Source organism: Henckelia pumila, chromosome 3 (genome assembly GCF_033568475.1).
Source record: "Henckelia pumila isolate YLH828 chromosome 3, ASM3356847v2, whole genome shotgun sequence".
Taxonomy (NCBI): Eukaryota; Viridiplantae; Streptophyta; class Magnoliopsida; order Lamiales; family Gesneriaceae; genus Henckelia; species Henckelia pumila.
Window position 1 is genome coordinate 133,549,686 of NC_133122.1, and position 27,826 is coordinate 133,577,511.

General features: G+C 35.4%; 2 protein-coding genes across 2 annotated transcripts; both read left to right on the top strand.

Annotated features, from left to right (window-relative positions):
* Positions 1-15,645: 15,645 nt before the first annotated feature.
* Positions 15,646-16,248, top strand: LOC140889526 (uncharacterized). The gene has a single exon (XM_073297241.1). It carries the CDS (start codon positions 15,646-15,648, stop codon positions 16,246-16,248), a length of 603 nt encoding a protein of 200 aa, XP_073153342.1.
* Positions 16,245-17,219, top strand: LOC140889527 (uncharacterized). Its single transcript, XM_073297242.1, has 4 exons — positions 16,245-16,265; positions 16,363-16,548; positions 16,616-17,059; positions 17,124-17,219. The coding sequence occupies exons 1-4, from the start codon at positions 16,245-16,247 to the stop codon at positions 17,217-17,219; spliced, it is 747 nt and encodes a 248-aa protein (XP_073153343.1).
* Positions 17,220-27,826: the final 10,607 nt, after the last annotated feature.

The following is a 27,826-nucleotide window of genomic DNA, read 5'->3' on the forward strand; positions in this document are numbered from 1 at the left end:
TTGCAGAACGGATTTTAAATTATTGTTAAGGAAGGATGTTTTATTGTGTCCAGATTTAAATTTGAAAAACATTATTTCTATTTACTATGACTTGGAATAGAGATGGTTAATTACTTTGTACAATTTTGTGAATGAGATTAATGCCAATATTACAAGAATGATATGTTATTAATTGGAAATGGACAACTTGAAAACAGAGATCTATATACAACTTAAAACTAAAAGAAGCGTTCCAGTGAATTATCCGTTGATAAACACGACCTGAGCAAAACAAACAAAAGGAAAATCGATATAGTACAAAACTCGCACACCTTTGGCAATTGCTACGGCTAGGTCATATTTCCTCAAGGAGGAATGAACAAGCTAGTGGGGGGAGAGGGCATGTATTGATATAGTCTTGATATTACATACTCTGCACTACTTGTGAATCCACTGCATCTAAAAGGAAAAATGAGCTAACAACTAATCATCCTTCTTTAAAGGAGAAAACTCTGAACCGTTAAGCTCAAGAATCTGTTGGATTTGACATCCATAACAAGATGTTTGTGTGCATATAGTTTTCAGTGTCCATTTAGAGTAGGGACACATCAACATGGCCACACCCTACTTCCATTTACCTTTACTTGATGAATATATAATCAAGGTCATGCGGTATTTATATTTAATGAAATATAAGTCTGAAAGCATTTGAAAAGTTCCTAAGAGAATTCAAGGCTGGCAAGTAGCACAAACAAGCTCAGTGTAAAAGTATTAAAGCACTTCGAATCGGATCTGAGGTGGAGAATACACTTTTTGAGTACCGCGAGTTTTTTGGAACTATCTGAACAGAGAATGGGATTCTCTCTCAGTGGACTCCTCCTATGACACCACAGCTTAATGGTGTATCGGAGCGTCGTAATCGAACTTTGTTGGACATGGTTCGATCTATGATGAGCTTCACTGAGCTTCCACCTTCGTTTTGGGGCTATGCGCTTGAAACGGCGGTATTGTTGTTGAACAACGTCCACACTAAAGCAGTGGACAAAACACCATAACGAGTTATGGAATGGCAAAGCTCCTAAGTATTCGGTACTTGAGGATTTGGGGATGTCCTGCTTACGTGAAGCGGACAGTGGGAGATAAGTTGGATAGTCGATTCCACATTATGTTATTTTGTAGGGTATCCGAAGAATTCAATCGGATATTATTTCTATTATCCTGCTGAAACAAAGGTGTTTGTTTCTAGGAATGCCACCTTCTTGGAGAAGGAGTTCTTATTGGATAAGAAAGGCGAGATGATGGAACTCGAAGAAGTTCGAGAAGAACCCGAAATACAAAATAACGATCCTACACCTCAGGAACCATTGCTGGACACGCCTGCACCTAGAAGATCCGAAAGGACTTCTAGACCTCCAGTTCGATATGGTCTTCTTCTTGAAGGGGATCAAGATGAACCCGACCTTGGATGTGATCCAAGAAACTTCAAGGAAGCAATTTCTGATGCGGATTCGAATTTATGGCTTGAAGCTATGCAGTCAGAATTGGATTCGATGCATACAAACCAAGTTTGGTCTTTAGTAGATCCTCCCGATGGAATTGTTCCAATAGGGTGTAAATGGATCTACAAAAGAAAGCTTGGGCCTGATGGTAAGGTATTGACCTACAAGGCGCGATTGGTGGCGAAAGGTTATACTCAAAGGCAAGGAGTTGACTATGATGAAAACCTTTTCACCAGTTGCTATGTTCAAGTCCATAAGAATCCTTATTTCCATAGTTGCATGGTAATGACTATGAGATATGGCAAATGGATGTGAAGACTGCTTTTCTTAATGGAGACATTAAGGAAGAAATCTATATGAAGCAGCCTGAGGGGTACACATCCATGGGAAGCGAGCATAAGGTATGCAAGCTTCAGAGATCAATTTATGGTCTAAAACAAGCATCAAGAAGTTGGAACCAGAAATTTGATGAAACAATTAAAGATTTTGGTTTCATCAAGAACCCGGAGGAACCTTGCGTGTACAAGAAAGTAGTTAAGGATGCGGTGACATTTTTAGTACTTTATATTGATGACATCCTACTCATTGGGAATGATGTAGGGATGTTGCAGTCAACAAAGATATGGTTATCAGGTAGATTTTCGATGAAGGATTTGGGAGAGGCATCCTACATTCTTGGGATACAGATCTATAGAGATAGGTCGAAGAGAATGATAGGACTCACTCAATCAACCTACATCGATACCATATTGAAACGGTTTTCAATGGATGGGTCCAAAAGAGGACAATCTACCCATGTGTCCATGGAGTTTCTCTATCCAAGTCTATGTGTCCCAAGACTGATGAAGGGATAGAGAATATGACACATGTACCAATATGCGTCAGCTATAGGTAGTATCATGTATGGGATGATATCTACCAGACCGGATGTAGCATTTGCTCTGAGTGTCACGAGCAGATATCAGTCTAATCCTGGTCAAATGCATTGGAAAGCACGTGAAGGACATTCTTAAAGTACTTGCGAAGGACTAAGAATATGTTCATGGTTTATGGAGGACGAGAACTCAAATTGGAAGGCTATACCGACTCTAGCTTCCAAAGTGATGTGGATGACTCGAAGTCAACCTCTGGATTTGTGTTCATGCTCAAACGGCGGTGCTGTCTCTTGGAAGAGTTCCAAGCAGGACACCACAGCGGATTCCACCACTGAGGCTGAATACATTGCAGCATCAGCTGCTGCTAAAGAGGCCGTTTGGATGAGGAAGTTCGTCCAAGAGTTGGGCGTTATTCCTGAATTTGTTGGTCCAGTCCCGGTGTACTGTGACAACACGGGTGCCGTTGCTCAAGCAAAGGAACCAAGGTCTCATCAAAGATCCAAACACGTACTGAGGAAATACCACATAATCCGGGAGATTGTGGAAAGAGGAGACATCATTATCGAACGAGTGGCCTCTGCAGACAATATCGCTGATCCGCTTACTAAGCCCTTGCCAGGACCATTGTTTGACAAACATCGCGAAGCAATGGGTCTACGTAGTATGACTAGTTGGCTATAGGGCAAGTGGGAGATTGTAAGAGTGGGTGCCCAGTGAGCCAACTGTGTGGCTATGGGCTTTGATGACTCTTTGTATAAACAATCTTTTGTTTAATATTATTTACACTTTTATTAATGGAATGACTTTATATTACTTCATATTGTTATATTGTGATATACTATTGTTGTTTTGATAAAGACCTTGAATATACTATAGTGTATGTAAGATGTGGTAGAACATGGGGATGTCTATCATGAAATACATCTTATAGTCACTGTATATTCTAAAACCGTTCCTAGTCGATTGAGCCGTCCGATAATAAGGATAAGGATCGCTCGAGTTTGAGACTAGCATTTGCGATGCGGAGTACCACGTTTCATTGGTAGGGAACATGGAGATGTTCGAAGCATGCAAATGGATATTCATAGGATGAATAATCGAACTACCCTATCCGGACTTTCCAAGTGGTTATCACTTATCGAGTGGATAAAGTCCGCGGTTTTGGTTGTACACCATTAGTCCTTACGACTTGAAACATCATGGAGACTCTATATGCTAGTGCTGTGCTTTGACTCGTTTACCGACTCTATGAGGGTCATCAGGTGTCGAGATTGGGTACAGTTACGACACATATAGGAGTCAATGCATTGTTGTCAAGGATTCACCACATACTTGCGAGTGTGGATATCCTATGCGATCTGAGGAGATATTAGTGTGACAAATCTCTGGCCAGAGTACTTGATGTGATTTAAGAAATGGTTTCTTAGTAGCACATGCGATGTCACTAATTTGATCTTCAAGATGTATTGCATAGTTATCGAATCTTGAGCGACTCTCGATATACCAATGGTTGTTGATTCGATCGGGATATATGGATGAAGGGACCGTACTGTACGCTAACCAAAATCTACTGGTTCTTGTAGGCACTATCAGTGATTACTAGGGAATCATGGGGCGATGTTGCTAGGCGCTTTACCATGATTCGTTGGGCAAGTCGGAAAGTGTTGTTCCGAGTCACAAGGAGTTGTGAGCCCACGGCTAGCTGTATCCCTGAACCATTGAGGGTCACACAGTGTAATGGAGTTTTAATCCCCGTTGAGATAGTTAAATTTAAAGAGTTAAATTTAATGAACTAAGGAGTTGGACTTCTTAAATAAGAGTAAGGGAGTAGGATTTCCTAAAATGACATAGGGATGGACATTTTAGGAAACCACTGAATTCGGATTCAGGAAAATTTATTTTGACTTTAAAATGTGCAGAAATGGTTTCTGTGCACATTGGTAAAATCGGTTTATCAATCGGAGTCACGATGAATTTTATATTAATTTCTGAACGAGCGGGCTTTTGCTTGTCGGGCCTCAACTTATGACTAATGGGCCCTAAGGTGTTAGTGGCCTGCATTATAAATAAGTTATTGCAGTACAGAAATTAGACACAACAGGTCATTATTTTTTAGAGCAAAAAAATTTCGAACCCTAGCCCCTCTCTCATAAAGTTTCGGCCGAACACTCCCACTCTGCCCGAGAAATTTCGGTCTGTGATTTTGAATCGCAGTCAGGAATAACGAATCAGATTCGTTTAATCTCTTCGCAGAAAACTTCTGATAGATTTTTCTAGTGCAATCTATCAGAGGGATTTAAACCCTATTCGTGGACCTGATTGAAGGAGTTCATCGGTTCCTGGGAGAGACAACAAGAGCAGATTAATTCTGTTGGTGTCCATTAATCTCGCTTCGAGATTGAAGGTAAAATTTAATTAATTTTTATTTGAATTTTACACACACAATAATTTAATCGTTGAATGGTTGATACCCACACCATGGAATTGTTCCATGATAAAAATTTTAAACTTCCGCTGCACCGGGTATCAATCGTGATTGATCTGACCGCCAGTTTTTACAACACCACTTCTGGACTAAAAAAGGGGAGAAGCTGCTTATGCTGGTGATGGCTCTTCTGAGAGCAATCAATTTTAATGTGGTGGTTTAGTTGTGTTGATGGCTCTTATCTATATTTGTATTCATTGATCTAATTTGTTTTTTTTTTTTTTGCTCTAGTTATAATCAATGTTCGATCCTCTCTGATGTGTTCTTACTTATTTGTTTTGTTTTCTTAACTATGATATTGTTGGTCTTAAGTGTTGTGGAAAAATATTATCAACATCTCCGACAACATCTCTGCTTAGACTAAGGGGAAGAATATTTTGTTAATTCAGGGGGATATTTGAGATTTAGTGGGAGTTTTGATATGTGCTAAATTGAATATATGTGTTTTGGCTAGAAAAAAAACAAAAAGATCTAGGGAGATTGAAAGGAATATTTATTTCTTAAAATCTCTTAAAATTTAAAAAGATTTATTTTAAGTCTTTTGTATTTCTTGGACTTGAAATTTTTCTTGATTTATTTTCTTAATTAATAGATTTGAGATATTGTGAACTTATCATAATATATATCTATATCTCAACTTAATTATTTGTTTCTTATCTTCGTAGATTCAATATTTGAATGAAGGAAACAAGATCAATCTATTATGGAGATAAGAGTTCACGCCTACAAGGAAACAATTTCATGAAGGATTTTATAAATGACATGAATGTTTGCATATGAAAAAACGTCTTGCATAGAATCTCACGTTTAATTTGAGAGATCTTTTGAGAGAGACTTCAGCATACACATAGAGAGAACATTAAAAAAGCTGAAGGATTTACAGAAGCCGATGGTCGTTTTTTTTCCGTATATGCCGTGAAGAGTTTTGAGAGCATTGAAGATTGAAGAATGTTGCTCTCGTGTTTTGCCATCTAAAGGCCAACTCCGTTCTCTTGTTTTTCTTGTTCTACTTTCAGTAGGCTTTTAGGAAGTTGTTTTTTTTATTTTTAGTATTTATTTTCTCATATGTTTTCAGAAAATTATTTTTAAAACCATTAACTAGTTTTAGGGTTTGTAAAACTCATTATTTTTCTAGTGAAAGTTTTTATCCTGAGGCACTACACGAGTACTTTTGTACTTGTGCTTAATTATTCTTGAGTACTTAGTTATTTGATTTTATTATTCACGTTTTTAATTATTTTTGCTACATGTTATATCAGATATTTCCAACATATAGTGCCAACATCTGAATCTGATATTGTGTGAAACCATATATTACTTACATTATCTTTTTGAATGAATATGTTTTTATAAATATTAATATTAATATTAAATAAAAAAAATTCACAAATATAAATATGATATATTAATTGATAATGAGATTATTTTATTGTACTATTTTTTAGATTTGTAGGAAAATATTAATTAATGTTGTGAAAAAGTAAAAATTTATGGTAAAAAGTAAAAACTCCAAAACTCAAAATATATCAAACCCTGCACTTCTCAAATTTTTCTCTCTCAATTCAATTGTATTTTTCATTACAAATGAATACCTATTTATAGATCTCATTTGGAGATTAGTCCAAAATTAAAACATCATCATCTACATCATCACGCACTAATTTTTCACATTTTACAACTCAATATTCAACATGCAACATTCAACTTTAAATAATAACAATAATATCATATTTTCAACACTCCCCCTTGTGATGATGATCGTGATATGATGACTGTCTTTATTACGTGTTTTATACTGTTTCGTTAAAAACCTTACTAGGAAAAACCCAGTGGGATAAAAACCATTGCAAGGAAAAAATAGTGCAGCCACGTAAACTCCCCCTCATGTTAACACGAGTGATTCTTCACATATTCCGTAGATTGCGCATCCCAATGTTATATATATGCTTTTCGAATATTATCGTAGGAAGTGCTTTTGTGAAGAGATCTGATGAGTTCTCACTTGATTGAATGTAACAGATATCAATATCTTTATTCTTCTCAAGCTCTTAAGTACAGGCAAAGAACTTTGGGGGGATATGTTTGGTTCTGTCACTTTTGATGTATCATTCTTTCATTTGAGCAATAAAGGCGGCATTATCTTCATACAGCGCCACATGCTTCTTGTCTACTGATAATCCACAAGAAGTTTGGATATGTTGTCATTGATTTTAGCCAAACACATTCACGACTTGCTTCATGTAGCGCAATAATCTCGGCGTGATTTGATGAAGTTGTTACGAGTGTTTGTTTCTGTGAACGCCAAGAAATTGCAGTGCCTCCATGAGTAAATACATATCCGGTTTGGGAACGTGCCTTATGTGGATCAGATGAATATCCAGCATCAGCATAACCAATGATACTTTGATTGGTGTCTTTTGAGTACAAAAGTCCCAAATATGTCGTTCCTCGTAGATAACGGAATATATGTTTAATTCTGTTCCAGTGCCTCTTTGTTGGATATGAGCTGAATCTTGCCAATAAATTTACAGCAAAAGATATATCAGGTCTAGTACAATTTGCAAGATACATAAGGGCACCAATGACACTTAGATATGCTACTTCTGGACCAAGAATAATTTCATCATCTTCACATGGACGAAATTGATCCTTTTCTATGTTTAATGATCTTTCAACCATTGGAGTACTTAATGGATTTAATTTATCCATATTAAAATGTTTAACGACCTTTTCTGTATAATTTGCCCGGTGAACAAAAATTCCACATTGTTTTTGTTCGATTTTCAAACCCAAACAGTACTTGGCTTTTCCAAAATCCTTCATTTCGAATTCTTCCTTCAAGTACATCATAACTATTTGAATTTTCTTATTCGTTCCAATGATGTTTAAATCATCAACATATACAACAATAATTACACATCCAGATGTTGTTTTCTTGATGAAAACACAAGGGCATATTGGTTCATTTACATATCCCTTTTTCATCAAGTGCTCACTAATCCGATTATACCACATTCGACCGGATTGCTTCAACCCATATAATGATCTTTGAAATTTTACAGAATAAAATTCTCTGGGTTTTGAACTTTGTGCTTCAGGCATATTAAATCCTTCAGGGATTTTCATGTATATATCACTATCAAGTGATCCGTATAAGTAAGCTATAACAACATCCATAAGACACATTTCCAAATTTTCAGACACTGTCAAACTAGTCAAATATCGAAATGTAATTGCATCCATAACAGGAGAATACGTTTCTTCATAATCAGTTACAGGTTTTTGAGAAAAACCTTGTGCAACAAGTCTAGCTTTATATCTTACTATTTCATTTTTCTCATTTTGCTTTCGAGTAAAAACTCATTTGTATCCAACAGGTTTTACACCTTCAGGTGTGAGGACTATAGGTCCAAAAACATTATGTTTATTTAGTGAATCCAATTCAACCTGGATGACATCTTTCCATTTTGCCCAATCATGCCGAGTTTTACATTCACCAAAAGATTTTGGTTCATGATCTTCATTCTCGTTTATGATGTCACATGCCATATTATAAGAAAATATCTCATCAATATCTTCTATATCTTTTCGGTTCCATATTTTTCAAGTATTAATATAATTGATAAAGATTTCATGATTCTCGTCAGTTTGTGGTTCTGACAGAACATTTTTATCAGGTATTTCTTCTGGAACACCATTTTATATTTTGTGATCATCGTGTTTCTCTATGAATTTTCTTTTCCGAGGATTTTTATCCTTGAAACCGACTTGCCTTCCACGCTTTAAGCGTTTTATGATATCATGAATGTCTTGAATTTGTTTCTTTGGTATTTCAATTAGAGCAGGGGCATTTACAGCAGGTATATATGATTTTTTTACCCCTTTTGTGTTTGCAAATGCATCTAGAATTTGATTTGCAATTCTTTGCAAGTGCACAATTTGCTGTACATCTTTCTCACATTGTTTGGTCCTTGGATCCAAATGTAACAATGATGGTACATACCATGTGATTTTTTTTTCGATGTGTTTCTTTTCTGCCCCTAACATTGGGAAGATTTCTTCATTAAAATGACAATCAGCAAAACGTGCTGTAAACACATCGCCTGTCTGAGGCTCAAGATATCGAATGATTGATGAGCTATTATAACCGATATAAATATCAATTTTTGTTTGAGGACCTATTTTTTATCGTTGAGGTGGTGCAATAGGCATATTCACCATACATCCAAAAATTCTCAGATGAGAAATATTTGGTTCTTTACCAAATGCAAGCTGCACTGGGGAGAATTTATGGTATGCACTTGGTCTGATGCGAATTAATACTGCAACATGTAAAATTGCATGTCCCCATATAGAAATAGGAAGTTTAGTTCTCATAATAATTGGTCTAGCAATCAGTTGTAGAAGTTTAATCAATGATTCAGCTAATCCGTTTTGTGTACGAACATGAGCAACAGGATGTTCATCAGTAATTCCTATTGACATACAATAGTCATTAAAACTTTGGGAAGTAAATTCTCCAGCATTATCAAGTCTTATTTTCTTGATTGTATAATCAGGAAATTGATTCCGCAATTTTATTATTTGAGCCATTAATTTTTCAAATGCCACATTCCGAGTTGACAATAAGCATACATGTGACCATCTGCTAGAGACATCGATCAATACCATAAAATATCGAAATGGTCCACATGGTGGATGAATTGGCCCACAAATATCACCCTGAATACATTCAAGAAATATGGGTGATTCTGTTTGGATTTTAGCTGGCGATGGTCTTATAATAAGTTTTCCAAGAGAACATGCTTTACATTGAAACTTATTATTCTGAAAGATCTTCTAGTCTTTCAATAGATGACCATGTGTATTTTCAATAATTTTTCGCATCATTATTGAACCAGGTTGTCCCAATCGATCATGCCTATTGGTTAATATTGAAGAACTATTAACCACCATTTGATTTGATTGACCTTATATGTGTATAATGCAATCCAGTAGGGAGCATTGATAATTTTTCAACCACATATTTCTTTCATGATTTATATGTGGTAAGACACATATATTTCTGATTTCCATTAGTTATCATCTCAGTATCATACCCATGAGAATATATGTCATTAAAACTCAACAAATTTCTTTTTGATTGTGGTGAATATAAAGAATCATTTATCAAAAATTTTGTACCATTAGGAAACAAAAAATGTGCTTTTCCACAACCTTCAATCAAGTCTACGGGACCTGATATTGTATTCACCATTGTTTTTGTTGGTTTTAATTCCAAGAAATATCTTTTATCTCGGAGAATAGTGTCCGTTGTACCACTATCGGGTATGCAAACTTCCATGGGATTATTTCCTTGTTTAGCTTTGCTCATACAGTTTTCCATTTTGAACTTCGAAAGAAAATATGCAATAAAGAAAATTAATGACATTATATGAAAAATATAACATGTTTCATAATACAAAAATACATGAAAAATACAGTTTGATACATTCTAGTCCCACCAATATATTAATCAATGTCATCGAAATCATTTAAAATATCAGCTGCATCAAAATGAGTTGAACCACTTGAATGGTTACTGTTTTCAACAAAATTGGTCTCTTTTTCTTTTTCCTTTGTCGATTCTTTATAGGGCTTACATAGGTACTCAGGGGTTCGATAAATATGTGATCAATGTCCTGGAGTGCCACATCTATAACAAACACTCTCAGATCTTTTTGAGTGATTTTTATTTTCACTCGTGTTTTCATGCTACCTGTTTGGTGGATGGTTCGTGACGTTCTTTTGAGATGAGTTATTGAAGTAACAATCTCGATTATTTTCATATCCACGGCCGCGACGACAACCGCGATCATTTTTACGTCCACGCCCATGCCACGTCCTCGACCTCGTTCACGACCAAAATCTTGTTTATGCCTTTGATTTTGGTTTTCATTTTTAATCACGACATTTGCTTCTAGAAATACCGTTGATCCAGTGGGTCGGGATTGACGATTCTAACAACAATTCGTTGTTATTTTCTGCCACAAGAAGACATACAATTAGTTCAGAATATCTCGAATATCCACGCACTCTATACTGTTGTTGTAGAGTTATATTCGATGTGTGGAAAGTGGAAAATGTTTTTTCAATCATTTCCATTTCAGTAACAATATTCCCACAAAATTTCAATTGCGAAAATATTCGATACATCGTAGAATTGTAATCACTGACTTTTTTAAAGTTTTGGAATCTCAACGTATTCCATTCATCACGGGCGGTTGGGAGTATAACTTCCCTTATATGTTCAAATCTTTCTTTTAGCCATTTCCATAAAATTATTGGGTCTTTTTCTGTGAGATACTCACATTTCAATCCTTCATCAAGATGTCGGCGTAAGAAAATCATAGCCTTTTCTTTTTATTATGAGGATGATATATTATTTTCTTTGATTGTATCACTTAGACCCAATGACTCAAGATGCATCTCTACATCGAGAGTCCATGACATATAATTCTTTCCAGTGATATCGAGCGCAAAGAATTCAAATTTTGCCAAATTTGACATGGTGCATGGTACTAGAAAAATAACAATGCATTTTATTAGTTAATTTATATTAATATTACAATACAAAATAATGGAAGAACGAAGATTACAAGAATGTGTACAAATAGAAAAAAAGTACGTGGTGGAAAATCACTGATAAATAAAAGACTCGTGAGCATGATAACCATAATAGTTATAAAAAAATCCTTAAAGATGCCATCATTTTCTTCTTCGAAAAACCGAGGAGAAATATTTTGAGATAAAGAATGAATTTTGGTGTGATTGAAATGAGTTTGAATGAACATATTTATAGGCAAAAAACTAGCCGTTTTATTGCCGTTTGTGACCGTTGGGGGTAAGGAAAAAAAACGAGTATGTGTTGAATAAAAATTTGTGATAATCATGTGATGCATATAATGATAATCATAATTAAATAATTTTGTATATCATATCACATTATTATAAGGTTGGTGTCATAGACATCATTTTATATAATAATATGAGATTATACGAATATGGTTAGTATATAAATATACAATAATATATATCATATCACGTTATTATAAGGTCGGTGCCATAGACATCTTTTATATAATAACATGAAATTATATGTTAATATAGTTAGTATATATACATAATAAATATATATCATATCACGTTATTATAAGGTCGGTGCCTTAGACATCCTTTTATATAATAACATGAAATTATATATTAATATAGGTAGTATATATATACATAATAAATATATATCATATCACGTTATTATAATGTCGGTGCCAAACACATCCTTTTATGTAATAACATGAAATTATATATTAATATAGTTAGTATATATACAAGATAAATATATATCATATCACGTTATTATAAGGTCGGTGTCATAGACATCCTTTTATATAATAACATGAAATTATATATTAATATATATACATATTAAAAATATATAAACAGTAAAATAAATATTCTTACTTGTTGAATATTTTTGTTTTCTCCTTGTTTTTTGAAGGGTCGGAAATTATAGAAAACCTTCGAGCGATCGTGCTCATAACGTGTTGTGAAAAAATAAAAATTTATGGTAAAAAATAAAAACTGTAAAACTCAAAATATATCAAACTCTACACTTCACAAATTTTCTCTCTCAATTCAATTGTATTTTTCATCACAAATGAAGACCTATTTATAGATCTCATTTGAAGATTAGTCCAAAAATTAAAACATCATCATCTACATCATCATAAACTAATTTTCCACATTTTACAACTCAATATTCAACATTCAACATTCAACATTAAATAATAATAATAATATCATATTTTCAACAATTAATATAATTTTCGTACTTTTTTGTTCATTATAACTTGAAATTTAATTGTTTAATATTAAATTTATGGTAATTTTATTATCTTATTTATTATTTGAATTAATATAATTTAAATATTTATAAAAATTGACAATGTTTTTTAACGTATAAACTCGTAATAATCTCGTTAAAACTTCGAAAAAAAACTTGAAACTACAAGCATTTGCTTAAGTGACCCTCATATATGAAGAGAAATATCTACCTTTAAATATATTTTGAGTGTTACCATAAAAGGGAGCATTACATTTATCACTATGTTTTTCTTTAGTTGGCCCGTTCTTATGAGGCAGATTAATAAATTATCTCCTCATCCATTTGAACCAACGAAGAGTTATTGCCTAAAAGGTTAAACGAAAACGGCACTTACAAAAGAAGTTGGAAAGTCGGTATTAAAACGACGAGATTTCATTGGAACATTTTTGGTGTATTTGGACCGCTGGTGATCAAACCGAGTAAAACATGTAACAATTAAATAACGATTAATTTTATTTACTACCACTAATAATAATATTATACATGCGTACTAGACTATATTAATTATGAATAGGTATCTTAATTAATAATGTTTTATATTCTTATTGTTCACTTTTGCTTAATGAGTTTTTATTTAGAGCTGTGATAATCGACTCTTGTTTTAGAGTTTCCAACCTGTAGTTCACATGTTCTTTGACCAGGGGCTTTCTTAGATAATGCATCATGATTTCGAATTTTGGATGCTTTTTGGTAGTGTCAATGTTTAGGTCTGTAAGACACTTTGTTTTGTGCTGTAGCATCTACCTTGATGTAGTATTTATAGTGCAGAAAAAGGTGAAGGGGGTGATTTCGGTTCTGTTTTCATTGTTTTTGGAATTATGTTTCGTGTAATAATTAGTTTCTTTATGATTAAAAAGATATAGAGAGGTGGGAAAGTACTGGATAATGGAAATCTTGTGGGAATTGTTGCTTTTGAGCACTGTTTCTTCCACATTAATCATGCAGTTGTAAGCATGGAAGGCGGCTTGTGTATAACTACAGGTTTCTGACTCCAATTTCTGTTGTTCCTTTGGTGGCTCTTGTTGTTTTTGGGCTCTATGAGCTTGGATTCTCTAAGGTACGAACAAGGCCTAACTAGCTGCGCATGATCTTTTAGTGTGTGTTTTCGAGCCTGAGATATACGGCTACTGATTAAGGACCATTGATTGTTTTATTGGTCGATCGTGTAGTATGGTTTGATTCTTTTTGGTCGATGATCTAGGCTTTATGTTTTTAGTAAAAAAAAAAATTCAACGAGCAGTTTTCTTTGCAAAAACAGTGTCAATCTCCATAGGTTCCATGTAGCTATCATCGATACTTGAATATGATGGTATTTTCTCCATATTAACTCTATACTGATTAATTTCTTGGAATCAATATTTGTATTTTACATGTACCTAAAATTTTTAATGTTAATTTGCTTATGATATCAAACAAGAAGGTCTGCATCCATGCTAGTATGAATTAAAGTTGGGAGGCTAGCTTATTGGTGTGTGGTTTGACTTAGAATCTGCACTGCCTTCCCTTTTGGAGTTGCTGAGTTTTTTTCTTTTATTTTTTTCCATGACAAGTGAGATATTAGTTTGATAGTTGACATTGGATTCCATGTTTAAATTGGTTAAAGATTTTGTTGATAATTTTGGACTTCAAAGGAAATATTGATGATGGATTGAAGAAAATAATGTTTGATTATTATTTTTTTTTTCTTTTGCTGCTGCTGTATTTGGTAGTGGATTGTGGGATATTATTGCATGTTCACAGTACAAACGTGTGGGGGCTTGATACTTATACTTGTGCCTCTTCAATGGGGGAGTGCTGTGTTTTGTTTTCTTTTGGTCAACATGACAAGTGAGATATTAGTTTGATAGTTGACATTGGATTCCATGTTTAAATTGGTTAAAGATTTTGTTGATAATTTTGGACTGAGAATGTGTTTTCTTGTAGGTAACTCGGGTTTTGATGCAGGGATTGAGTAATACGTAGAAGTCATCTCGTACTAAACATCGTTATCAAGGACAAACACATGATGATTTATGTTTTTGATACAACCATATTTTGGAACTACTTTTGTTACATTTATATTATATTAGATGGGATATTTGGAGTTTCGACTACGTAGTATTATCTTCCAAATTAGATGTGTGACTATTTTGGAACTTGAATATTTTCATCGATTCAATGTAGTAAATATTTTATTTTATATTGATTTTTTTATTAATATTTATAGTTCGTATGAAGATTAATTAGACAACGGTTTTAATGATTCAAAATAAAACTGAATTAATAGCAAAAACCGTTGTCGTATACCACAAACGACAACGGATATACACCTTTGCAAAATACGTTGTCCTATGCCATAAACAACAACGTATATACACCGTTGCAAAATACGTTGTCCTAGGCCATAAACAACAACGGATATACACCGTTGCAAAATACGTTGTCCTAGGCCATAAACAACAACGGATATAAACTGTATAAGAACCGTCGTCTTAAATTGCCTATAACAACGGATTTAAACTGTTCCAAACCCGTTGTCTTAAGTCATAAACAACAACGGATATAAACTGTATAAAAACCGTTGTCTTAAATAGTCAATAACAACGAATTTACACTGTTGCATAACCGTTGTCTTAGGTGACTTAATACAACGGTTAAAAACTGTTGCAACACCGTTGTGGTAGGATAGCTACGACAACGGATAAAAACCGTTGTAATTGGGCACGCTTTTTACAACGCCCCCAGTTACAACGGTTTTATCCCCCCCTACGACAACGGATATTATCCGTTGTCGTTTTGCAATTTTCTTGTAGTGACAGATACACTAATATAAAAGCAGCATAAATTGTCAGAAACATTGTCTTCATCTTAGTCCCCAGTTTCTTGATTTCTTAATTTACGGTCATGGCTAAGGCAGATCAGGAAGTTCAGTTCTCTTTGAGAGTCACGATGATCAAAGAAAGCAACAAATTTCTATATGTTGAAGTAGATCACGAGTTCGCCAATGTTTTATTGAGTTTCTTGACATTACCATTGGGGACAATAGTGCGACTCCTCAACAAGCACTATGGAGACGATGCGCCGATTCTTGGAAGTTTGAACTCTTTGTATTCTGGTTTAAAGAATTTGGACAATAGTCATTTCTGGACAGAGGCTGGTAAACGGATGCTTCTCAATCCAAGAAGTACTTCATCTGGAATCAATTGTAGCGGACTAAAAGTACTCCAAATTGATGATACTCCCCCTATACAGTACTTCACATGTAAGGAACAGTCATGTGTAAGCATGTACTATGAGATGAGGTGCTACTGCGGAGATTCAACAAATACAGATATAACCGAGAAATTATTTTTACAAACTAGACTCCAAAGTGTGTTTACTAAGGAAACACCATCTTTTATTTTAAGTGATGATTTGGAGATTCTGACTAATTCACCAGCATCCATTTTGCGACTTTTGAAAGCAAGTGGTATTGAAGACACAAAAGTACTCGAGGAAGAACTATGATTGTGGGTATGAAAGAGGTAAATCTTTGTGACATTAATTGACTCGATCTTTAGTATTTCTCCCACCTATTCGGACCTCTTGAATATATATCTTTTCCTTTTGTGTTTCTCTCAGATAATGGAACTGCTCAAGGCATCATTAGTTTCCAAAACTCCCATAACAGATGTCCTCTTCCCTACAAGATCCGCGGATGTTAAATATGAGTCAAATGCTTTACCTCGTACTCAAACTAATCAAAGCATAAGTTCTGATTCTGAGAAGTTTACTGTGAAAGCTTTCGTGCAAAAATCAACTAATAGGGTTCTGCTAGCCCAAACCCGGCATGACTTCATCGATTTTCTCTTTAGTTTGCTCATCATTCCTTTAGGAAGAGTTCAGTTCCTGTTGGGAAACAAGCCTTGTCTTGGGAGCATACATAACTTATATAGGACCATATCCAGTTTGGAAATTGAAGCCTATACGAAGTACACAATCAATACATTACTACTGGAACCTCAAATCCCTCCTCTCTATCTTTTCAAAGTACCAGATTTTCTCTCGTAACCCACAACCTTTTACTCCTTTGTTTAAGAAGTACGATGGTACTAGGTACAATATATCCACGACTCGTTACCGAAAATCTAGTGAAGTAAAATTGATCGACCCGAAATCCCAAGAGAGTTTTGTGAGAGGACCCACACTGTTTGTTGTGACTGATGATTTGGAAGCATCGGCTGTGGGCTCGATATCCATCGTATCAACCCTTAACAAGATGAACAATATTCCCCTATCTGATATAGAGGAGCAGGAGCTTGTCATTGGCCTGGAAGTGGTAAGTTTTTAGCTTCTTTCAGGAAATGAATTTCAATATTATAACGGATTTATTTTGTTTGTAGGCTTTGAGCTTACTCCAGGCATCTCTTACCTCAACATCAGCGTTAACAGATGGCTTCAAACCCTTCTTACAGAGACAACCCAAGCAAGAGAAGTGATTCGATCGTATCGTATCGTATCTCTACTCATGCTCTAGTGATGTTTAACTTTTGGATTTCTGATCAATGAAATTTTTTCTTGATCTGAATTTTGTCACAGATCAATTTTCTAGAACTTGGAATTAGACTTTAAAAGTTAATTTCTTGTCGTGGCACTCAGAAATTTCGTAGTATATTGTTAGTACGAAAAAGGAATGTTGCCGGCCAGCAATTCCGTTTGTGATAATTTAGCGATAATATCATGATCTTATCCCATCCCATTTAATCTGGAATTTTGATACATGCAAATCTATACTTTATAAGGTACGTGTGGAACACAGATCATATTGTGTAATTAAAGAATTTATAGTTTACAGGCCTTTACTCACAATAACATGGTGGTAATAATAATGTTTTCCATATTTGTCACACATCTATAAGAGAATGTGATTTTTTAAAAAATATTCTTTATTTAGTATAATGAAAAATAAATGTGTTAAAAAAAATTAAAAGGAAAGTAAATAAATTTAAAATTCTGGTTCAAAATAAATTACTTGAGAATAAAGTAATTAGCCCGCGATATTCCAATAATTTATTAATTATAACAAATTCGAAGGAATCTATTTTTGACACATAAATTAACTATATATGTGGGAGCTCACAGTTCGCCACTAGATCAAAGTATCTTGTGAAAGAGTGGGTGTCTGGTTAGCCAATTTGTGGCTAAGGGTTTTTGTGACTTTATGTATAAACAATATTTGTTTAATATAATTTACATTCATTAATGACATTTTCTTTTTCTTTCTTCATATTGTTATATTGTGATATACTATTGATGTTTTGATAAAGACCTTGAATATACTATAGTGTAAGTAAGATGAGATAGTGAATAAAGAGAGATCACTATTATGAAACACATCTTATAGTCACTGTATATTCTAAACAGTTCCTAGTCAATTGAGCCGTCCGCTAATAAGGATAAGGATCGCTCGAGATCGAGACTAGCATTTGTGATGCCAAGTACACGTTTCATTAGTAATGGACATGGAAATGTTCAAAGCATGCAAATGGATATTCATATGATGAATGATCGAACTACACTATTCAGACTTTCCAAGTGGTTATCACTTATCGAGTGGATAAAGTCCGCGGTTTTGGTTGTATGCCATTAGTCCTTACTACTTGAAACATCATTGAGACTCTATATGCTAGTACTGTACTTTGACTCGTTTACCGACTCAATTGGGGTCATCAGGTGTCGGGATTGGGTAAAGTAACGACACATATAGGAGTCGATGCTTTGTTGTCAAGGATTCACCACATACTTGCGAGTGTGGATATCCTATGCGATCTGAGGAGATATTAGTGTGACGAATCTCTGGCCAGAGTACATGATGTGTTTTAGGTTACTCGGTTTTCCTAGTAACACATGCGATGTCACTATTTGATCTCCGAGATGTAATGCATAGTTATCGAATCTCGAACGACTCTCGATGCATAAATGGTTGTTGATTCGATCGGGATATATGGATGAAGGGACCGTACTGTACGCTAACCAAAATCTACTGGTTCTTGCAGGCACTATCAGTGATACCTAGGGAATCATGGGGCGATGTTGCTAGACGCTCTTACCATGATTCGTTGGGCAAGTCGGAAATTGTTGTTCCGAGTCACAAGGAGTTGTGAGCCCACGGTTAGCTGTATCCCTGAACCATTGAGGATCACACAAGTAATGGATTACTAAACCCCGTTGAGATAGTTAAATTTAAAGAGTTAAATTTAATGAAAGAGAAGTTGGACTTCTTAACTAAAACGGAGTGGAATTTCCTAAAATGACATAGGGATGAGCATTTTTGGAAATCACTCAATTCGAATTCAGAAAAATTATCTTGACTTTAAAAGGTGCAGAAATGGTTTCTGTGCACATTGATAAAATCGGTTTATCAATCGGAGTCATGATGAATTTTATATAATAATTTCTGTAACAACGGGTTTGGCTTGTTGAGCTTAAGTTATGGATTGTGGGCCCTAAGGAGTTAGAGTCCTAATACAATTATAACTTAATCTAGTCTAGAAATTATCTATAAATACATGTGTAGTGTTCGAAAATTGACACAATTCATTCTTGCAATTTTCGAAATCACACATATATTTTAATGGGGAATTTTCGAAAATTCCTCTGTCCCTTTAGAGAAAATTCGGTCTGTGATTTTTGTGAAAAATTACATTCCGAATTAACAGATCAAATCTGTTTATTCTCTTTGATAAAAATCTGATTGATTTCTAGTGCAATCAATCAGAGGGTTTCTGTTTTCTGTTCGTGGACCTTATTCCGGAGATTGATCGTGAAGCCATCGGTTCCCGGGATATACAAGAAGAGCAGATTAATATCTTTTGGTGTCCATAATCAAGTCGTTGCTTGAATAGGTAAAAATTTAATTGTGATTTTATTTTTACTTGCATAATTTAATCGTAAAGTTTTGATACCCATGATATGAAATCGTTCCATATAGAAAAATAAAAATTTTTAAACTTCCACTGCACCGGGTATTAATTCTTAATTGATCTGAACACGTTTTCCAACAGTGGTATCAAAGCCAGGTTGCTCAGATCAAACGATTAAATTAATCGATTGTACAAAATTTTTGGCCTCGGGTTTTTGAAACAAAAACAAAAATTTTAAATTAAAATTTAATGGGCACATCGGGCCCCGGGGAAGCGATTGTCTCTGCCCGGGGCAGCGAGCCCATCGCTGCCCAGGGCAGCGCACTGTGTTGCCCAGGGCAACGACGGGCTTCCCTGCCCGGGCCCCTTTTTGGGGCGCGGGCTGCCCGGGATTGTCCCGGGTAGCCCGAGAAAAAATTAAAATTGATTTTTAATTAAAATTTTAATATTTTGAAATTTTAGTTTTTGGTCCGATCGAAAATTGTTTTTGATTGGTTCACGAGGCATCAGATCGAATTGTTCGAGTCCGAAATTTTTAAAATTGATTTTTGGATAAATTTGAATTTTTGGAAAATTTATAAATTTTATCCGTTAAATTAGATTTTATAAAATCAATTATTTTGGTACAATTGATGATAAGATATGATCTTATGAAAGGATAAGATAAAATTTGATTTTATCTTTTTAAATATGATGCCATTACATGTTATCCAATTATTTAATTATTGAATTAATTATTGGATAAAAGGATGATCGATTTCCATGACCAATTTGGTAGGTGTATGTTAGGTTATTTACATTTGGTTTTATTGTTGTTGGGTTTTATTAATGGGCTTGATTTATGGCCCAATTTGAATTGTCATTTGTAATAAAAAGTGGGCTTGGTTTATGGCCCGTTCCCACCCCTTAAATATGTATCCCCTACTTGTCATCGAAATTTATTGTAAATTTGTTAGACTTAGTGGGAGATAAAGATTTGAAGACAATGGTGGGCCCAGCAGACGAATAAAGACCGAAGAAATGTAAATGGAAGCTCAATGTAATAGGATTGCATTGCATACTTGCATATCACCTAGGATTGAACTTAGACTCGTGATTGGAAACCATGGGTCGAATAGATAATGGGATCGATCATCCTTAAATAATATATGATATTATTGATGTATGCATGTTTAGACTAAATTGTATGAATCCCGCAAGCATACATAAATTGCATGATGAGACAAATTTTCAAAAAAATTGAAATCCCTCATTTTAAATATGATTTAAAATTGATATCAAGATTTATAAAAGGGAATTTAAATATTGTTTAAATGTTTCTACCTTTCATTAACGATCAATGTATGAGATGCTACCCGCGGATATGGTTTGGCTCATATTATTGGGGGGGCCCGTTCGTCGAAAAGCTGTACATTGGATCGACACATGTTGTAAGTTGGGTGAAACTCCCATGGGATTGGCTCATATTATTGGGAGATCCACATGGCGACTGTCCATCACAACTTAATATTGATAGTTTATCTTGACATGTCACAATAAACGGCGTCATATTATTGGGCCCTTATTGGACATGAGGTAAAAACATGGGGGTTATTTTGGAAGTAATTGGGCTCTACCTTTTGAAAATTATGGTTGGCTGATATTATTCGAGACTATGATTTGTCAATTAGACTCCATGTTCCCACTAAGGAAAGAAGTTTCCCGTTTTCACTAGAGGGTAGTGAAATCGTTAAAATAGTGGGAGTGAAATTCATAAAATTAAATTTCGCCATATTTTATGTCTTAGTAAATTAATTAAACAATCACTGATTACTGTCTGTTTCTTTTCAGTATTTCATTACAGTGAATTCGCGCAATCCATTTTACTCAATTCTCGAACAAAACAAATTGACTGGTGCAGACTATACGGAATGGTTCCGTAAATTAAAGATTGTTCTAAACTCAGAGAAAATTTTCTACGTGTTAGAAAAGAATCCTCCAAAGGAAGCACCAGCTAATATAAGTCCGGAAGAATTGGCAAAACTTGATCAATGGTGGGAATGATGTCAAGGCTAAATGCTATATGCAAGCTTCAATGTCTGATGAACTCCAGAGGCGATTTGAGGATGTCGTGAATGCTGCTGACATACACATGCACCTCAAGGAACTTTTTGGAGCTCAGTCAAGGTCGGAGAGGTATGCCACCGTCAAAGAGCTCATGACATGCCGCATTCGAGATGGGACTTCGGTCCGTGAGCATGAGATACACATGATTGGGCTCATTGAAAAGTTGGTAACACTCGATTTGACATTGGAGCATGAACTAAACGCGGACTTGTTACTTCTTTCACTTCCTTCGTCGTTTGACGGATTTGTGGTGAACTTCAATATGAACAAGATAGAGGCCACCCTTGAGAAGATGGTCAATATGCTTGTGTCTTATGAGGCCACATTAAAGAAGGATAAACCGGTACTCTTGGTTGGCTCCTCTTCTTACTCCAAGAAGGGGCCAAGTGGAAAGGGTAAGAAACGTTTTGCCCCACCCAAGAAAATTGTACCACAAAAGAAGGCCAAGACAAAAGCTTCAAACGTGAACATATCTGGAGATGTTTGCCATCACTGCAAGAAACCCGGTCATTGGAAACGTAATTGCAAGGAACACCTCGAGCAGTTGCGAACTGCAAAGGGTATGTTTTACATTGAAATAAATGTTTCACTTAATACTACTTCTTGGGTATTGGATACCAGATGTGGATCTCACATTTGCAATGATTTGCAGGTGATGACAAGAAGTCGTAAGCTTAGGATGGGTGAGACCCAGCTGAGGCTCGGAAATGGTTCCAAAGTTGAAGCCAAAGCAGTGGGAGACGTTTATTTAATTTTTCAGAACAATTTTAAGTTATTTTTGAGAGATGTTTTATTTGTGCCAGATTTAGTTAAAAATATTATTTCTGTTTCTATGCTTGATAGAGATGGTTTTTCTTGTAATTTTGTAAATGAGATTTGCAATATTTACAAGAATGAATGTTTGATTGGAAATGGACAACTTGAAAACGATCTATATAACTTAAAATTAAAAGACGTTCCAATTAATTATGTTGATAAACCGATAACAACAAATAAAAGGAAAAACGATAGTCAAAACCCGGCAAACCTTTGGCATGCTAGGCTAGGTCATATTTCCTCAAGAATGATGAACAAGCTAGTGGGAGAGGGCATGTTTGATATGTCTGATATTAACTCTCTACCTACTTGTGAGTCCTGCCTAAAAGGAAAAATGAATAAATCTCCTTTCAAAGGGAAGCCTGAGCGTAGTCAAAACCTGTTGGATTTGATCCATACAGATGTCTGTGGACCATTTAGTATCGGTACTAAATTTGGACACACCTACTTCATTACCTTTACTGATGATTATTCGAGGTATGGGTATTTATATTTAATAAAATATAAGTCTGAATCATTTGAAAAGTTCAAAGAATTCAAGGCTGAAGTAGAAAACAAACAAGGTAGAAGTATTAAAGCACTTCGATCGGATCGAGGTGGAGAATACTTAAGTACCGAGTTTTTGAACTATCTAAAAGAGAATGAGATTCTCTCTCAGTGGACTCCTCTTATGACACCTCAACTGAATGGTGTCTCGGAGCATCGCAATCGAACTTTTTTGGACATGGTTCGATCTATGATGAGCTTCACTGAGCTCCCACCTTCTTTTTGGGGCTATGCGCTTGAAACGGCGGTATTGTTGTTGAACAATGTCCACACTAAAGCAGTAGATAAAACTCCATACGAGTTATGGAATGACAAAGCTCCTAAGTATTCGTACTTAAGGATTTGGGGATGTCCTGCTTACGTGAAGCAGACAGTGGGAGATAAGTTGGATAGTCGATCCATCTTATGTTATTTTGTAGGATATCCGAAGAATTCAATTGGATATTATTTCTATCATCCTTATGAGACAAAAGTGTTTGTTTCGAGGAATGCCACCTTCATGGAGAAGGAGTTCTTATTAGATATGAAAGGCAAGATGATGGAATTCGAATAAATTCGAGAAGAACCCGAGATACAAAATAACGACCACACACCTTAAGAACCTTCAACGGAAACTCCTATATCTAGGAGATCCGAGAGGACTTCTAGACCTCCTATTCGATATGGTTTTCTTCTTGAAGGGGATCAAAGTGAACCCGACATTGGATGTGATCCAAGAAACTTCAAGGAAGCAATTTCTGATGAGGATTCTAATTTATGGCTTGAAGCTATGCAGTCGGAAATAGACTCGATGCATACAAACCAAGTTTGGTCTTTAGTAGATCCTCCCGATGGAATTGTTCCAATAGGGTATAAATGGATCTACAAGAGAAAACTTGGGCCTGATGGTAAGGTACTTACTTACAAGGCACGATTGGTAGCAAAAGGTTATACTCAAAGACAAGGAGTTGACTATGATGAAACCTTTTCACCAGTCGCAATGTTCAAGTCCATAAGAATCCTTATTGCCATAGCAGCATGGTATGACTATGAGATATGACAAATGGATGTGAAGACTGCATTTCTTAATGGAAACATTAAGGAAGAAATCTATATGATGCAGCCCGAGGGATTCACATCCATGGGAAGAGAGCATAAGGTATGCAAGCTTCAGAGATCAATTTATGATCTCAAACAAGCATCAAGAAGTTGGAACCAAAAATTTGATGAAACAATAAAGGACTTTGGTTTCATCAAAAACCCGGAGGAACCGTGCGTGTACAAGAAAGTAGTTAAGGATGCGATGACGTTCTTAGTGCTTTATGTTGATGATATCCTACTCATTGGGAATGATGTAGGGATGTTGAAGTCAACAAAGATATGGTTATCAAGTAGATTCTCGATGAAGGATTTGGGTGAGGCATCCTATATTCTAGGGATACAGATCTATAGAGATAAATCTAAGAGAATGATAGGACTCACTCAAGCAACCTACATTGACACCATATTGAAAAGGTTTACTATGGATGAGTCCAAGAGAGGACATCTACCTATGTGTCATGGAGTTTCTCTATCCAAGTCTATGTGTCCCAAGACTGACGAAGAGATAGAAAAAATGACACACATACCATATGCATCAGCCATAGGTAGTATTATGTATGGGATGATATCTACCAGACCGGATGTAGCCTTTGCTCTGAGTGTCACGAGCAGATATCAGGCCAACCCCGGTCAAATGCATTGGAAAGCTGTGAAGGATATTCTTAAGTACTTGAGAAGGACTAAGAATTTATTCATGGTTTATGGAGGAAGAGAATTGAAATTGGAAGGCTATACCGACTCTAGCTCCCAAAGCGACGTGGATGACTCGAAGTCAACCTCTGGATTTGTATTCATGCTCAATGGCGGTGCTGTCTCTTGGAAGAGTTCCAAGAAGGACACCACAGCGGTTTCCACCACAGAGGCAGAATACATTGCAGCATCAGCTGCTGCTAAAGAGGCCGTTTGGATGAGGAATTTCGTCCAAGAGTTGGGCATAATTCCTGAAGCTGTTGGTCCAGTTCCGGTATACTGCGACAACACTAGTGCCATTGCTCAAGCAAAGGAACCAAGGTCTCATCAAATATCCAAACACGTACTGAGGAAATACCACATCATCCGGGAGATTGTGGAAAGAGGAGACATCACTGTCGAGAGAGTGACCTCTACAGACAATATCGCTGATCCACTTACTAAGCCCTTGCTAGGACCATTGTTTGACAAACATCGCGAAGCAATGAGAATGCGTAGTGTGACTAGTTGGCTTTAGGGCAAGTGGGAGATTGAAAGAGTGGGTGCCCGGTTAGCCAACTTGTGGCTAAGGGCTTTTGTGACTCTATGTATAAACAATCTTTGTTTAATATAATTTACATTCATTAATGACATTTTCTTTTTCTTTCTTCATATTGTTATATTGTGATATACTATTGATGTTTTGATAAAGACCTTGAATATACTATAGTGTAAGTAAGGTGAGATAGTGAATAAAGAGAGATCACTATTATGAAACACATCTTATAGTCACTGTATATTCTAAACAGTTCCTAGTCAATTGAGCCGTCCGCTAATAAGGATAATGATCGCTCGAGATCGAGACTAGAATTTGTGATGCCAAGCACCACGTTTCATTGGTAATGGACATGGAGATGTTCAAAGCATGCAAATGGATATTCATATGATGAATGATCAAACTACCCTATTTGGACTTTCTAAGTGGTTATCACTTATCGAGTGAATAAAGTCCGCAATTTTGGTTGTACATCATTAGTCCTTACTACTTGAAACGTTATTGAGACTCTATATGCTAGTACTGTACTTTGACTCGTTTACCGACTCTATTGGGGTCATCAGGTGTCGGGATTGGGTACAGTAACGACACATATAGGAGTCGATGCTTTGTTGTCAAGGATTCACCACATACTTGCGAGTGCGGATATCCTATGCGATCTGAGGAGATATTAGTGTGACGAATCTCTGGCCAGAGTACATGATGTGTTTTAGGTTACTCGGATTTCCTAGTAACACATGCGATGTCACTATTTGATCTTTGAGATGTAATGCATAGTTATCGAATCTCGAACGACTCTCGATGCACCAATGGTTGTTGATTCGATCGGGATATATGGATGAAGGGACCGTACTGTACGCTAACCAAAATCTACTGGTTCTTGTAGGCACTATCAGTGATACCTAGGGAATCATGGGGCAATGTTGCTAGACGCTCTTACCATGATTCGTTGGGCAAGTCGGAAATTGATGTTCCAAGTCACAATGAGTTGTGAGCCCACGGCTAGCTGTATCCCTGAACCATTGAGGGTCACACAAGTAATAGATTACTAAACCTCGTTGAGAAAGTTAAATTTAAAGAGTTAAATTTAATGAAAGAGAAGTTGGACTTCTTAACTAAAAGGGAGTGGAATTTCCTAAAATGACATAGGGATGGGCATTTTTGGAAATCACTGAATTCGGATTCAAAAAATTATCTTGACTTTAAAAGGTGCAGAAATGATTTCTGTGCACATTGGTAAAATCGGTTTATCAATCGGAGTCATGATGAATTTTATATTAATTTCTATAACAACGGGCTTGGCTTGTTGGGCTTAAGTTATGGATTGTGGGTCCTAAGGAGTTAGAGTCCTAATACAATTATAACTTAATCTAGTCTAGAAATTATCTATAAATACATGTGTAGTGTTCGAAAATTGACACAATTCATTCTTGCAATTTTTGAAATCACACATATTTTAAAGGGGAATTTTCGAAAATTCCTCTGTTCCTTTATAGAAAATTCGGTCTGTGATTTTTGTGAAAAATTACATTCCGAATTAACAGATCAAATCTGTTTATTCTCTTCGATAAACATCTGATTGATTTTTAGTGCAATCAATCAGAGGGTTTCTGTTTTCTGTTCGTGGACCTTATTCCGGAGATTGATCGTGAAGCCATCGGTTCCCGGAATATACAAGAAGAGCAGATTAAATTCTGTTGGTGTCCATAATCAAGCCGTTGCTTGAATAGGTAAAAATTTAATTGTGATTTTATTTTTACTTGCATAATTTAATCGTAAAGTTTTGATACCCATGATATGGAATCGTTCCATATAGAAAAATAAAATTTTTAAACTTCCGCTGTACCGGATATCAATTCTTAATTGATCTGAACACGTTTTCCAACATCTTGGGCATAAAATTATGCAAATTCAGATGATTATTGTTCATGAGTTTCAATAAAATAAAAATAAAAATATGAGGAAAGTATGATCAATATGACGCCACAAGTCCGTCAGCAAAATATTTGAATTCATTAGTGAATTGAAACTAATACAGATGGAAAAAAAAATCACATCACGTGTTAACAATGATTTACATTATAAATACTTTTGAAATAGATCCGCTTGATCAAGTTAGGATGTGGACGTGAATGTGAATGTGAATGTTTAAGCATACAAAGTTTCTTAATTCATATAGTCAGGTATTTACTTTTTAGTATGTGTTATGTAATACGGTCTCATGTATAGTCAGGATCCTGAGACGGTTGGCACAAACCAAATCTGTAGTGAAAAAGTAATGCTTTTAACATAAAAATAAAAAAAAAAATTCAATGTTCAGAGCGTCATCACACAAAGTTGATTCGTGAGATCATTTTACAGGAATTTGTGATCATTTTTTATTTTTATTTATCATCTGAAATTTAATATT

Bases quoted from the DNA above. Each gene is read 5' to 3' on its own strand.
- LOC140889526 (XM_073297241.1), top strand. From the start codon at position 15,646: ATGGCTAAGGCAGATCAGGAAGTTCAGTTCTCTTTGAGAGTCACGATG.
- LOC140889527 (XM_073297242.1), top strand. From the start codon at position 16,245: ATGATTGTGGGTATGAAAGAG. The intron at 16,266-16,362 runs GTAAATCTTTGT...TGTTTCTCTCAG, and splicing joins TGATTGTGGGTATGAAAGAG to ATAATGGAACTGCTCAAGGC. The intron at 17,060-17,123 runs GTAAGTTTTTAG...TTTTGTTTGTAG, and splicing joins TTGTCATTGGCCTGGAAGTG to GCTTTGAGCTTACTCCAGGC.